General features: G+C 44.4%; 2 protein-coding genes across 3 annotated transcripts in view; both read right to left on the reverse strand.

The window, feature by feature from the left end:
- uevld (UEV and lactate/malate dehyrogenase domains) overlaps positions 1-3,815 on the reverse strand; it is an 11,020-nt gene extending 7,205 nt beyond the window's left edge. The window contains exons 1-7 of the mRNA XM_063196601.1: positions 3,623-3,815; positions 3,260-3,344; positions 2,956-3,021; positions 2,661-2,824; positions 2,160-2,304; positions 894-982; positions 497-602 (exon numbers count right to left, since the gene is read on the reverse strand). Of these exons, the coding sequence (XP_063052671.1) occupies positions 497-602; positions 894-982; positions 2,160-2,304; positions 2,661-2,824; positions 2,956-3,021; positions 3,260-3,344; positions 3,623-3,664 (697 nt within the window). The 5' untranslated portion in view covers positions 3,665-3,815. The remainder of the gene's footprint in view (positions 1-496; positions 603-893; positions 983-2,159; positions 2,305-2,660; positions 2,825-2,955; positions 3,022-3,259; positions 3,345-3,622) is intronic.
- A 1,958-nt stretch (positions 3,816-5,773) lies between these two features.
- On the reverse strand, positions 5,774-13,003 carry spty2d1 (SPT2 chromatin protein domain containing 1). Of its 2 annotated transcripts, XM_063196603.1 has the most exons (7): positions 12,518-13,003; positions 11,991-12,105; positions 10,078-11,850; positions 8,130-8,292; positions 7,795-7,872; positions 6,701-6,811; positions 6,437-6,534 (listed from the first exon to the last, which is right to left on the reverse strand). In XM_063196603.1, the coding sequence occupies exons 1-6, from the start codon at positions 12,575-12,577 to the stop codon at positions 6,718-6,720; spliced, it is 2,283 nt and encodes a 760-aa protein (XP_063052673.1). In that variant the 5' UTR covers positions 12,578-13,003; the 3' UTR covers positions 6,437-6,534; positions 6,701-6,717. The 2 variants fall into 2 exon arrangements, with proteins under 2 accessions (XP_063052672.1, XP_063052673.1); XM_063196602.1 differs by lacking the exon at positions 6,701-6,811 and having other exon boundaries at positions 5,774-6,534.
- Between the last annotated feature and the right edge of the window lie 226 nt (positions 13,004-13,229).

Consider the following 13,229-nt stretch of genomic DNA (forward strand, 5'->3'; position numbering starts at 1 on the left):
TGATGACCACAATTCATATACAATGAAGTAGTCCAACACATCTCTTCCAATGATACTTTATAGAGGACGTTTCGCATTATGTGCTGTTTCATACTAAGTGTTGTGACACTTTGTTGGTTTATTGTATTTTATTTTACTTATTTTATGTATGTATGCAAGTACGTATGTATTTTCCTTCAGTTTGTGCCTTGGGATTGGGGTTATTGTGTGTTTGTGTAAAATAACAAAACTTAAATAAAGAAATGGTTGTTTTTTTTTTTTTAAGTTTTGTGACACTTCTTATGTAGTGTAAATAGGTCTCCACGAACATCAAGAGATGGTATTTCAAATATTTTTTAAAAGGTCCAAGTTCAATCACTGTGCAACCTCATTGAACCACAGGACACTGCATAAAACAAGATGTACAAAATAAATGGTAGAAATGAACGAAAAGCTGAAACTATAAACATTTTGTTGGTCTGTACTGTTGGGGATGTAGACCTTTTGCTGCCAATACCTTTAGAAACTTCCACTTTGGGCAAGCTGAAGATTTCTAAATCCATTGTCCCGCTTTTTGTCGAGCACCCTGGAATGTCAATCAAAACCAGTTTGTCCACACCTCCCTGAGAGGAAAATGTGAACATGTCACAGCATAGTGACGGTAAGTCAGGTGGAATTCTCAAAAGGAAAAAAAAACACATAATGTACACATACTACAATGCATTGCGCACTCTCTCTCTCACACACACACACACACACACACACACACACACACACACACACACACACACACACACACACACACACACACACACACACACACACACACACACACACACACACACACACACACACACACACACAGAGTCTATTTTTACTTCAGATGACTGAACTCATCAATGAAAGACACTGACCTTTGCCAAAATGCTCATCACTGTAGCCATGCCCAAGTCTCCACTGCCAACTACGGTGACTTTATTGAGCGTGTCAAATCTGCTCCCCACTTCAGGAAAAAGAAACAAGTCAAGCGCATCACTGGTATGACCTCGAGGTAGTTTTCAATTAGGCATGTTAAGTCAAGGGTGAAACAAGGGTGTTTGCATGCCAAGCAATGGACTACTTATTGAGATAGTAACACACTAAGCAACATTTTGAGCAATGTTTCAGATTAATGTTACTATATGGTTTAAGCACTTTCCTACCGATGGCTCAGCAATGAATTGACTTGACACATTTATCCTTTATGTCAAATGGGAATGCAAGTAAGGGAACGGAACTTTTTACAAACATCTAAGCAAAAAATTAAGAACCAACTGCCATATTGTGTTTTCCAGCATCATTAGGCCACGGCTGCACTGTTTTGCCATCTTCTTTACATTTGCAAAGTGAGACTCCGTGTGGGGGGCAGCTTCAGGAAGTAGCCTAACAGCAGGATGAATGTGGGTGGTCTCCAGTACCCTCATCCATGACATAAGTAGTCCTACCACTGAGCAAGCAAAGATACCCCCTACATGGCTTCAGTCACTGCCCCCTGTGCTTAAAGAACTCATAAGTCACATTGAATAAGTGTGTGATAAATGTAATGACATCATAACACACTTACAGTAGCTAATACTTGTATCCAAAGCTACTAGTTCAGTTCAGCGTATTGGTTACAGTGCTGGAGCAATGTGGGCTTACGTACGTGAAAGCGTGAAAAAAGTGAAAGCCCATTGGGAAACTCCAACTCCCATTGTCATTGTGACACAGCACTCCACAGCACACAAGTGAACACTGCACACTGCACACAACGAAATTGCATTTATGCCTCACCCGTGCAAGGGGGCAGCCCTCAGTGGCGCCCCATGGGGAGCAGTGCGGTGGGACGGTAACATGCTCAGGGTACCTCAGTCATGGAGGAGGATGGGGGAGAGCACTGGTTGATTACTCCCCCCACCAACCTGGCGGGTCAGGAGTCGAACCGGCAACCTCTGGGATGCAAGTCTGACGCCCTAACCGCTCACCCATGACTTGCACTTTAGCCATGGATGAGGGTGTTAGGAGACCACCCATTCTACCCACTCAATATTACAGGGTTCAAAAGTGCCACCTGTCAATCGCCAGGACTAACTCCCTATCACCATTAGGCTACGGGTGCACATAATGTAATGTGTTGAACTTTGACAGAGACCCTCCCTGACCTGCTTCATGCATCTTGAGCTTGGAGACAAAGGCCAGTAGGTCATTGGGGTCCTCTGCCTCTCCTGAAGGCTTGGTGCTCAGTGGGGGTTCCTCCTCAAACTTGGCGATCATCTCTGCCAGGAGCCCATTCACAGACGTCTTGGGCTGGTCACAAGTAGCACAAACATCACAAGTCAGATGAGACAAGATAAGACAGTCTCCATGACATGTGCTTCATGTTAACATATCACGATAATTAGAGGCAGCACTTGCATGTCGCACACGCACACGCAGACACACACACACACACACACCTGGCTTGGCTTGACTTGACAATTGGGACATGTTTCTGAATTGCATTATTATCAAGGAGAGTGAAGAACATTGAAACTAGGTTAAGTAAGGAAATATTTTGTTACAATACAATACAAATAGTGTGTTACAACCTACATACAAAGAACCCCATAGTAAAGTGATACACAAAGCAACACACAGACTCATCATCAGTTTTTAACTCTTACATGGTCCCAGCTGTGTAGCGATGGCAGGTGTATCCGACCCCGTGCGTCCACATGCTTCCCCTCTCGGACCACCATGTTAGCAGTGGGTCTCAGCAGACACACCGGAGGGGTGAAAGGAAACGACTCCAGCAACCACATCAGGATGGGCAGGTTGTAGGTCTTGCCTACACAACATTAGAAAAGTGATGAATACACAATTGATACAAAGGCTATGATTTCTAATAAATATAATTATAGAACATCAGTATCCAACACGAAAAGTCAATGAGTAAATGTATTCAGTGGGTTTGCTTACCTTGATATTTAACCGGGACATTACCAATTACTTTCAGCAGGTCTTTTTGCAATCTGTCGGCGGATGCTAAGAGGGGTAATCAGAAACGTGACATCATTTATTCACTGAGCTCTGTTTTGATTGAACGGCATGTTTGAATGGATGACTTGTCCAGTAGGCCTAGGCCTTCTAGTGAGTAAGAGTTTATTTAATGCCGTCTATGACAACAGCAGTGTTGGTAAAATGTTCAGTAGGCTATCACTTCTATTCACCAGGAAAATAATATAGGGCATAAAACTTGATGTTTTCCCCACAGCACACTTACTGAAAGAGCCCACATTTATCTGCATGTCAGGGTGAATGCGATGCACTTTCTGAAGCTCCTCGATTGCAGAATCCCGAAATTTGTACTAGAAAAGGAAGTCATCATATGTGATCATTTTGTGGTCATATTGAATGTAAATATTAGGTTAATTATCAACCATCCTGCTACTTCCTGACAGCCAATATTAGGCCTACTACTCTGGTAGGCTACGGTATGTCAGGCGGTGAACTATCAGGTTTAACCGGTGGTAGGTGTCATGACTTTTATCGAGTGAAACTGGCTTCTGTTCTAACTAAATAGGGTAGCACAGTGTTTGCTTAAGCTATATCAACAAGTTTCTACTGGATAGTAAGAACAACAAACCTTGGAAAGTAATCTTTTCACTGGCTCCGACGTTAGATCCATGATTGACCATTAGTAGTAGATTGACCGTTAAGACTTGAACATAACGAAATAAACCCCAGAGTGGCAGATTCTCGGTTGCCTAGTCGGCTGTCAAAGTGGACATTGAAAAACTTCCGTAAACTTTAGGAACGCCCAGATTCTACGGCAACCCGCAAGGCAAAGAAGAAACTCTTCAGTGCAACTCTGGATTCATGTCTGAAATTATGGTACTGCAGCAACCTGGTTATTGAACGCTCACCATTAACGTCATGATTTACAGTGCCCTCCATTATTATTGGCACCCCTGGTTAAGATGTGTTTTTTAGCTTCCAATTATTATTTTTTTCTAAATAATATGGGACCTTAATGGAAAAAAAGAGAAAAATCCAACCTTCAATACAAGTGCATTTATTCAGTGGGGAAAAAATCCCACATAAAGAAATAATTATTTGACATCAAATAATGTGTATCACAATTATTAGCACCCCTGTTGTTAATATTTTGTACAACCCCCTTTTGCCAACAAAACAGCACATAATCTTCTCCTATAATGTTTCACAAGATGGGAAAAGACAGAAAGAGGGATCTTCAGCCATTCCTCTTTGCAGAATCTCTCTAAATCATCCAGAGACCTGGGTCCTCTCCTCTGTACTCTCCTCTTCAGCTCACCCCACAGGTACTCAAAGGGGTTGAGGTCTGGGGACTGAGATGGCCATGGGAGGAGCTTTATGTTGTGCCTGGTGAACCATTTCTGTGTAGATTTGGCCATATGTTTAGGGTCATTGTCCTGCTGAAAGACCCAGTGACGACCCATCTTCAGCTTTCGGGCAGAGGGCAACAGATTTTGATTTAAAATGTCCTGGTATTTCAAAGCATTCATGATGCCATGCACCCTAACAAGGTTCCCAGGGCCTTTGGAAGCGAAACAGCCCTACAGCATCACTGACCCACCCCCATACTTCACAGTGGGTATGAGGTGCTTTTCAGCATGCGCATCTTTCGTGGCACGCCAGACCCACTTAGAGTGTTTGTTACCAAAAAGCTCAATCTTGGTCTCATCTGACCAAAGCACACGGTCCCAGTTGAAGCCCCAATACCGCTTGGCGAACTCCAGACGTTTGCGTTTATGATTGTGGGTGAGGAAAGGTTTTCTCCGTGCATGCCTCCCAAACAGCTTGTTGGCGTGTAGACAGCGCCTGATGGTTGATTTGGACACTTTGTGACCCCAGGATGCTACCATTTGTTGTAATTCTGTAACAGTGAGCTTTGGAGATCTTTTGATTTCCCTTACCATCCTCCTCACTGTGCGTGGTGGCAAAATAAACTTGGGTCCTCGTCCAGGCTTGTTTACCACTGTTCCAGTTGTTTTGAACTTCGTAATTATTCCTCTCACAGTGGATATGGGCAGCTGCAGTTGAGTGGCAATCTTCTTGTAGCCTCTGCCTGACCTGTGAAGGTCGACGCACATCTGCCTTACTAGTATGCTGTGTTCCTTTGTCTTTCCCATGTTTAAGAGTGGATAAGAGAAATGGCCTCGGTGTCACGTCATATTTATACCCCAGGGAAACAGGAAGTGATGAATTACTAATTAAATGTTCCTACATACTCTGGTAAACTTTGAAAACTACTGTAGAAATGACAGAAATGCTTCAATTATATTTATTTCCTGGGAATTGTTAAGGGTGCCAATAATTGTGGAACAGGTGATTTAATGAAAAATAATTATTTTTTAGTCAGGGATTTTTTTTATTTTCCTACAATTCATTTGAGTTGAAGGCTACATTTTCCTAAAATTTTTAGTGTGACAGTATTCTTCTGCAATAAACACTGAATTTATTTTAAGGCTTTTAACACATCTCAACCAGGGGTGCCAATAATTATGGAGGGCACTGTATACATTATGTATGAGGTATTTGTAATTTGAGGAACAACAGTACCCACCCAATAAACAGCCTCTTTTGCATAATCCATAAGGGAAACCTGATTCTAATCAAGTTGAACTATCATAATTATTCAGGTAATAAAACTGGCATCTTAAACTTTGACAGACCACTTCAGATTTTTTGTAGCCTATAGCAATATCAGAATTCATTGTTGATGTAGGCTATGGGGGCTTCACACTTTTATGGACCTTTCTTTTTCATGTCACAATTACACCATGCAACATGATGTAAATCTGACTGTCTGCAACTGGTAATACAACAGAATTCATATATTCATAGTAAGCCCCTATAGGACATTTATTATATTGTACTGTAACCAGAGACAGTTTGGTAACGTTGCTGTAACTGAGTAACACACACACACACACTCTCTCTCTCACACACGCACACACACACACACACCACAAAACACAAAAACATCTTTTGACAAAATGAGCTTTAACGACAAAAATAGCGCAGTACAATTCAAATAAATGGCATTTCTCACTTGACCATACTTATTTGACCATATATTAATAGAATAAAATTAGCCATTCTGATCCATTCGAACAATGATGTAAGGCCTCCACACGTACACATATGCATGGGCTGTTTGTCGGTACAAAAAAATGAGATCCATGGTTGCTTTTTTTCATGACATAATTTTCCACAGTGTCCACAGCGACACAGTGCTCTCTCCGTAGTGCAAAACCGCTCCCTCTCAGGGGATATTCAAATAAATTAACGTGTGAAAAGTATGAGACCAGGCTGCAAGACACATGTTGTGCATTTTACATCACTCATTCACAATCTCTTGAACCCAGAGTCCATTTTAGACAGATTTCTTCTTTTTTTGCTTTTGCCACAGCCTAAAGTTTTCTCCGCTTGGCTTTCATCGCAAGCTTCCGCTTCATCTCCTCCTCTTCCATGCGGATGTCCTCCTCATCTTCCTGGATACCCAGGCGCAAACTGCAAACAGGGGTGGGAAGGGCAAGGGGTGGGGGGTGTTTGAGAGGGGTGGAGGGGAAAAAAACATGCATTTAGGATCAATGTGCTTTACAACACCGTGTTCCATATGATATTACACACGAGCACGCTTTTATACTCATTTATAGGGCCGGGGGATTTTGCATGCCTTGTGACAGTCTAAGATCATTTTAGCTTTCGTCTCTTGGCGCTCTGTCGTTTGAGTTCCTCGAGTTCTCGCCGTTCCTCCTCTTCGTCCTCTATCACAGCCATCCTCAGGCTAACAGGCAGGCGCAGGACGGACAGGCAACAGGCAACAGGCACCACAGACACACACACAGAACAGACATATGAGATAGGTGATACATAAATTAAAGTGGATGCGGAGGTGGATATAGACAAGCAACCTCTGTCTGCAGTTTCTTGTTTTTTTACATTATATTACAATTAGGCGCTTTTATCCGAAGCAAATTAGTTGTTTATGTACAGCGTATTAGTAACAGCAATATGGGGTTAGGTGCCATGCTCAAGGCCACTTCAGCTATGGGGCACCAAAGTCACGCCCTTCTACTTCCGAGCCGTGGGGCTGTAGCTCTCAAAATTTTGAATGGGAGTAAATGGAGCGAGTCAAGCTAAATCCTCATCCCGTTTGGCATGTGCTCCGGATTTCACATATGATGGCAGTGAATTTTTAAGGTTTGGATTTGCGTCGTAAGACCACTCATTTTCAGCACTCAAGAAAGGTTATTTTAGCTTTTGTGCAAAACTGTGTTAGAGACTACAACGTGCGCCTCACATATTTGACGTCAACCGAGGCACAGCCAACCCTACTGCTGAACCACGGCTAAAGTGGCTGCACGTCGGACATGCAACGTCTGTTGTGTAGTCCAAATAATTACATATTTTTGCACGAACACAACTCAAAAATCACTTGCCAAGTGAAGTCAACAAGCACACCATTGGTTATCATTAATTATGAGGTAGAGCATATGTGTGATAGACGGGGGAATGCGAGGTGGATCGGATAATGGCTTTGATGAGTCCATAACAGCCAGTCAAAAGTTTTGGCTTTCACAGCCCCATGAGCCTCCCGGAAGGGGTGGAGACTTTGGTGCCCCATTGATGAGCGTACCTGCAGAGCACTCACATTCTGCCTACTAGTGTGAGACTCGAACTGGCAACCTTTCGATTACAAGATCGACTCCCTAACCATTAGGCCACGACTAATTCCTACGTGCATTGAGGGTCCTCTCCAAGTCTTACCTCCTTGCTTCCTCTTTCTGCTGGTCTTTCCAACTGCTCTCCATGAAGCGTAATGCATAGTCACTCTCCTCCTTGTATCTGGAGAATACCAAAACATGCACATGGTCAAGCAAGCATCTTTAGTGTGTGTGTGTGTGTGTGTGTGTGTGTGTGTGTGTGTGTGTGTGTGTGTGTGTGTGTGTGTGTGTGTGTACGTTGTTGACATATATGTGATGGTACTACTGAAAGGGAAGGAAGTTAGGACTGGAAATGTTTTTAATGTTCCTCATATGCAAGTGTAAGGACTGACAGAGTAAAATGTCGCCTTCTTCAACCCTGATGTCAGCTCGACTCACCGTTTCCGGTCGTAGCCAAAGATTTCCCTGATGTGTTTGGAGATTTCGTCCTGGTCCTCTCCCTCGTCGTCTATGAAGTCATCCATCTCTGGGTCATCCTCGTCATCCTCATCGTCATCATACTGCCGCTTGTACGCAGACGTAATTGGAGGTAGCATCCCACCTAGGCAACATATGATTTACATTACTGAACGTTATAGCTAAAACAAGTGACATTTAGCCAAGTGTCACTTATCCAAAGCAACTTGCAGTTCTTTATATACAGTCAGTGTTTTCCCCAGCACTTTATAGTCAAGGCAGCCACACTTTACAAACACGTACCACCATGACTAGGTCCCTTGAAAAGATAACGATTTTGTATTGCAAATGGAATTTTCAGGGTTGCTTAACAATTGTTGTATAAACTTGAATCATTTCAGATAGTGACATAAACATTGATATTAGTTGTAGTAAAGTAGTAATACAGTAGTGTTTGAAAATATTACCCTGACACTCTACCCAAATTATCGTTAGCATTTTAGGCGGAATGTCAGGTTGGGTACTCATGTCAGGTGGGGAACTCTTCCCCAACACTGACTACTCTATTGCAATTCATTTCAACGTTTAAGTCACATTAGGGTAGGTTTGGGAAGGATATTGGCCATTTTAAAATATAGCTGTTTTTGTTATTCATTGTTTACATATTTTAATCTCATAATTCATACTTCGATAACTGTTGTGTGAGAGTCAGAAAAGAGTTTTCAAACAAAAGCATAACTATCTCTCTGTGACTTACATTAACTGACATAATCAATGATGTCCAACGCTCTTAATTAAAACTTTTTAGTCAGTTTCTCTCTTAATATTAGTGCCAGATTCGTGTAAGTGCAGTTCTAGGGTTCTACCTTGCCACTGAAAAGTCACACTACGTTTATTAAAATCCATGTCAGTCCGGCCCCAAAGTGTCTGATTTCACATGAAGTACCCCAACATACAATTGAATCAACCTATAGAAAGGGGTTGCTCTTAATCTGAAACTAAGAACGTTTGATGCAGCAAAGACTTAGGATCATCAAGACTGTCTGGCCAACCTCCATATCCTCAGTTGATTCTTTACCCGAGATGTTGAGAACCAATGAAAGACAACAGTGATGTCATCAGAATTAAATATTAACCGCAGCTCTGTCTGATCAGAAATTCTGTCTGTGGGATATTAGCCAAACCAGTGTGACAGACAACCATGCTACCAGTTGATTCACCCCTCTAACCTCTTGGGCTGTTGTTCTGGAAGAACATCACTACAATCTAAACATTATTTACAATCTCTAAACATTCCTTTTCTGTGCCATAACAAGAGACTACTGCTGTGAACTCTGCATTGTGTTGCTGCTTGACAAAGCCGTGGTGGGTGACAATGGATATGTAAGCCTGTTGACTCCCCATCCCGGCTGTTATGCGGGTGCGCAGATTCTGGTCTGCTGCCTACAGCCTGTACTGGCCATGACACATGCAACACAATAATAACATCAAGCCATGGATTCTTCAGTGTTGTAACGGACACTGGTGCACATAATAGTCGCTACATCTTAACTTGAGCATGTCCTCGAACCAAAAAAAACAAACAAACAAACTTGTCCGTAAACTACCGTAATTAAATCACAAACACTATGCTTTGTCTGAGTAAAAGGCATGCCTGAAATTGCCTAGGCCTGTTAGCACAACACATGCCTTCAGCAACACTGGAAGACAATTTCACTGTAATTTTGTTTACGGATTGCATTTGTCATTTTGTGTATAATTTACACTTCATGTCCAACTTGCAATTTTGTCTAACATGATTAAATTCATATTTGATTGACAGATTTACAGACATTGGCTCATTCGTACTGGCATTACCGTTACTTAAAACATGATTGGTGTGCTTAGCTATGTTAATGAAAGCCAATAGGCCCAGATATGAAAATCTTACCAGGCGGCCTAACTGGGGGCCCATAACCATACGGCCTTACTTGTTGCATTCCTGGTCTGGGCGGCATACCCGGCCTGCCTTGCATTCCCGGCCTGGGTGGCATCCCGGGTTTTGACATGTTCTTAACGGAAATGGTCTCTGACACCACAGTGCATTGTGGCCTACCAGGCCCTGAGGGACCACCGCCACCTGGCCGTCCCATCGCACCACCTGCTCCAGCAGGCCGAACCCCTCCACCTCCGGGTCTGGCTTGTAAGCTACCCCCAGGCCTGGCTTGTTGGCTACCACCAGGCCTGGCTTGTTGGCTACCACCACTAGGCTTGGCCTGTGAGCTACTCCCTGGCCTGCCTTGTAAACTACCCCCAGGTCTCTGCTGTGTGGCCCCAGGTCTTTGCTGTGTGGCCCCAGGTCTCTGTTGTGTGGCCCCAGGTCTCTGTTGTGTGGCCCCAGGTCTCTGTTGTGTGGCCCCAGGTCTCTGTTGTGTGGCCCCAGGTCTCTGTTGTGTGGCCCCAGGTCTCTGTTGTGCACCCCCTGCAGTCTTTCCAGCACTTCCACCGGGTACTGGTCGAACCTGTCCATTACTGCTTGGCCGGGGAGCACCACCTTGGCCCCCCGAGGGTCTCTGCTGCCCCGAGGAACCCCTTCTCTCCGAGCTGCCCTGACTGGGCCTTCCTTGGCCTCCTGAGCTGCGTTCTGCCCCCTGGCTGGATCCTGAGGGCCTGGTCCCGGAGGAGTTTAGCTTTCCTGAAGACGATGAAGAAGACGAGGAGGACATGTGGCTGCCCTTCTTTGGGTTAAGGTCACTTGCGGTGCTGGGCCTCTGGCTGGAGGAGGAGGGCCTGGGGGCTGGCTGTTTGGTGGAGCCCTGAGAGCCAGTCCTCATCGGGGCCTTACCGCCAGAGGAACCTGAGGAACTTGTGGTGTGTTTTGGTCGGTCTCCGCTGCTGCCACTGTGAGACTGCTTGGCGGAGGAGCTGTGCGAGGAGGAGGAGTGTGACGGCCGATCTCCATGGGGCGGCTTTGGCTTCCTGCTGGGCTCCCCAGAGGAGGACGACCTCTCTGGGGCACTCTTGTGTGGCTTGCCCCCCCTGCCATCTCCCTCGGGAGCACCCTTCCTGTGGGTGCTGCTCGAGTTGAGCTGTGATTTGTTCCTGCTGCTGCTGCTGCTGCTGTCGGATGCAGCCTTGGCATCACGGCCCTTGTCTTGCTTTTTCCTGCGCTCAATCAAGTCGCGCTCTTTCATCTCGCGCTCCCTCTGCTCCCGCAGCTCCTTCATCGTGCGCGGCGTGTCGTCCTTCTTTGGCACCGCTTTCAGCTCCACGGGCTCGTGCTGCTTTTTCGCAGCCAGCTTCAGGAGTTCGGCAAAGTTCATGGGAGGCGGGGCGGCCTTGGATGCACCGCCCCCGACACCAGGTTTCTTGGGGATGGGTTTGGAGGAGTGGGATTTGGAGCTGGAGGACATCTCGTGTCTCACAGTGGGCCTCTGCGGTTCGGGCTCAGGCTCCGATTCAGAGTCGGTGCCCGCATACTCGTAGTTGTCCTCGTCATCATCGTACGTGTCACTCCTCTGAGGGTCGTCGCCATCGTGTTCATCGCCCTCACCCCTGGACCCCCTTTTCCTCCGTGGCTTAGGATCGGGCTCTACTACAGGGACCCCGTTGTAGCCGTGGAAGTTGTCCTTGGTGCGTGAGGCCATAGCTCTGGCTTTGCGGTCCGATTTCAGCTCCACGCGTTTGGCCTGGAGTTCCTCTTTCGCCTTCTTCATCTGCAACACTACAGGAACAAAAAGTAACACTTAAGTACGTAGGAAACATTTGTATCTAACTCAACTACATGTTAATGTTACTATATGCCCCATTTCAGTGAGAGTTTCAGTGTACGTGTAAAAAACATAAAACAGTCATACTTTTTACCTTTCTTTTTCTGTTCCTGCTCCTTTTTCTTCAAGAAAGCCTGGACCGCAGATGAATTGACACCTTTAACTTTGGGGTCCTTTTTCGGCGGTCCAGTTTGTAAACTGTACCGCTTCTGCAAGAAATATTGTTTGTTTGTTAAACATTTGTTTGTTAAACATTTTAGTAACATCTCTAAACAAAACAAAACAAATCTAAATGAAAGAAAGACTATGGCTGGCCCAGTCAGGTGAAGTACAATAGCATGTCGCAGTGACCAAGTACACAAAAATATTAATGACAAATGGTGTAGGTAGAAGTATTCAGTAGTACACTGATTACGATCATAATTCTAAGGCAGCGATTTTATGGAATGGATTCAAGTTGATACTTGTCTTCCATGTCACTTGCTGGCTCATTCCTCCAATGTCAACGTGGCTTGACTTAGCATGCTTCTTAAAAGGTTACGCGTTGTTTACGAGTCATTTAACATCTTTCAGGGTGTTTGTCACAAATATCCAGTACCCGAGTAAGAAAAACAGACCCACCGGAAGGCTGCTGAGGCCTTGATTTTGGGAAGCCATTGCCAGGACATTTTCAAAGTCCATGCTGCTACCCACTACCGATGATCGCGGTGAGCCGAAAAGCTAGTCGAGATACTAGCCCGAAAGAAAGTGGATCCCCTCCGTGACAGCGATTAAGTTGCTAACCACCGTGTTAGAATGATAAATCCAGTTTGAGTATCGATATGAAAACGGAGTAAAAAGAAAAGTAGACGAGCAACGATAAAGAGTTGCTTACAAAACAACGATAGCAATACGGACCCTGTATTTAACCGAGCAGGAATGATAATCCACGTAAACTGGCAGGCGCCAAGTTTACAATCATGTATGAACTTACAATACCCGAAAGCCAGTATATATCGATCCAAATACTACAAATTGTTAACTGTTAAATTTGTACACATTATGAATTACGACGAAAAAAGTTAATTTGCCACTTAGTAGCACAACAGCTGCGAGCTAGGATGATTTAAACACGTCATCCGGTTACACTGAGGATGTCACTTCCGGAGAACAGTCGACCAATCAGGGCCGTTTTGATTTTTATGTTAACAGCATAAAAGAGGGAACATAAGTGATTTTTTTGTAGACCACACAGTCAACATTTACGGAATATTTCATGCATGAAAGTGCCACCATCACGTGTATTAAAATTGATCAATTACATTTCATGCATGTTGTATGTTGTTGGAAAGCA

Source organism: Engraulis encrasicolus, chromosome 4, assembly GCF_034702125.1.
Source record: "Engraulis encrasicolus isolate BLACKSEA-1 chromosome 4, IST_EnEncr_1.0, whole genome shotgun sequence".
Lineage (NCBI taxonomy): Eukaryota > Metazoa > Chordata > Actinopteri > Clupeiformes > Engraulidae > Engraulis > Engraulis encrasicolus.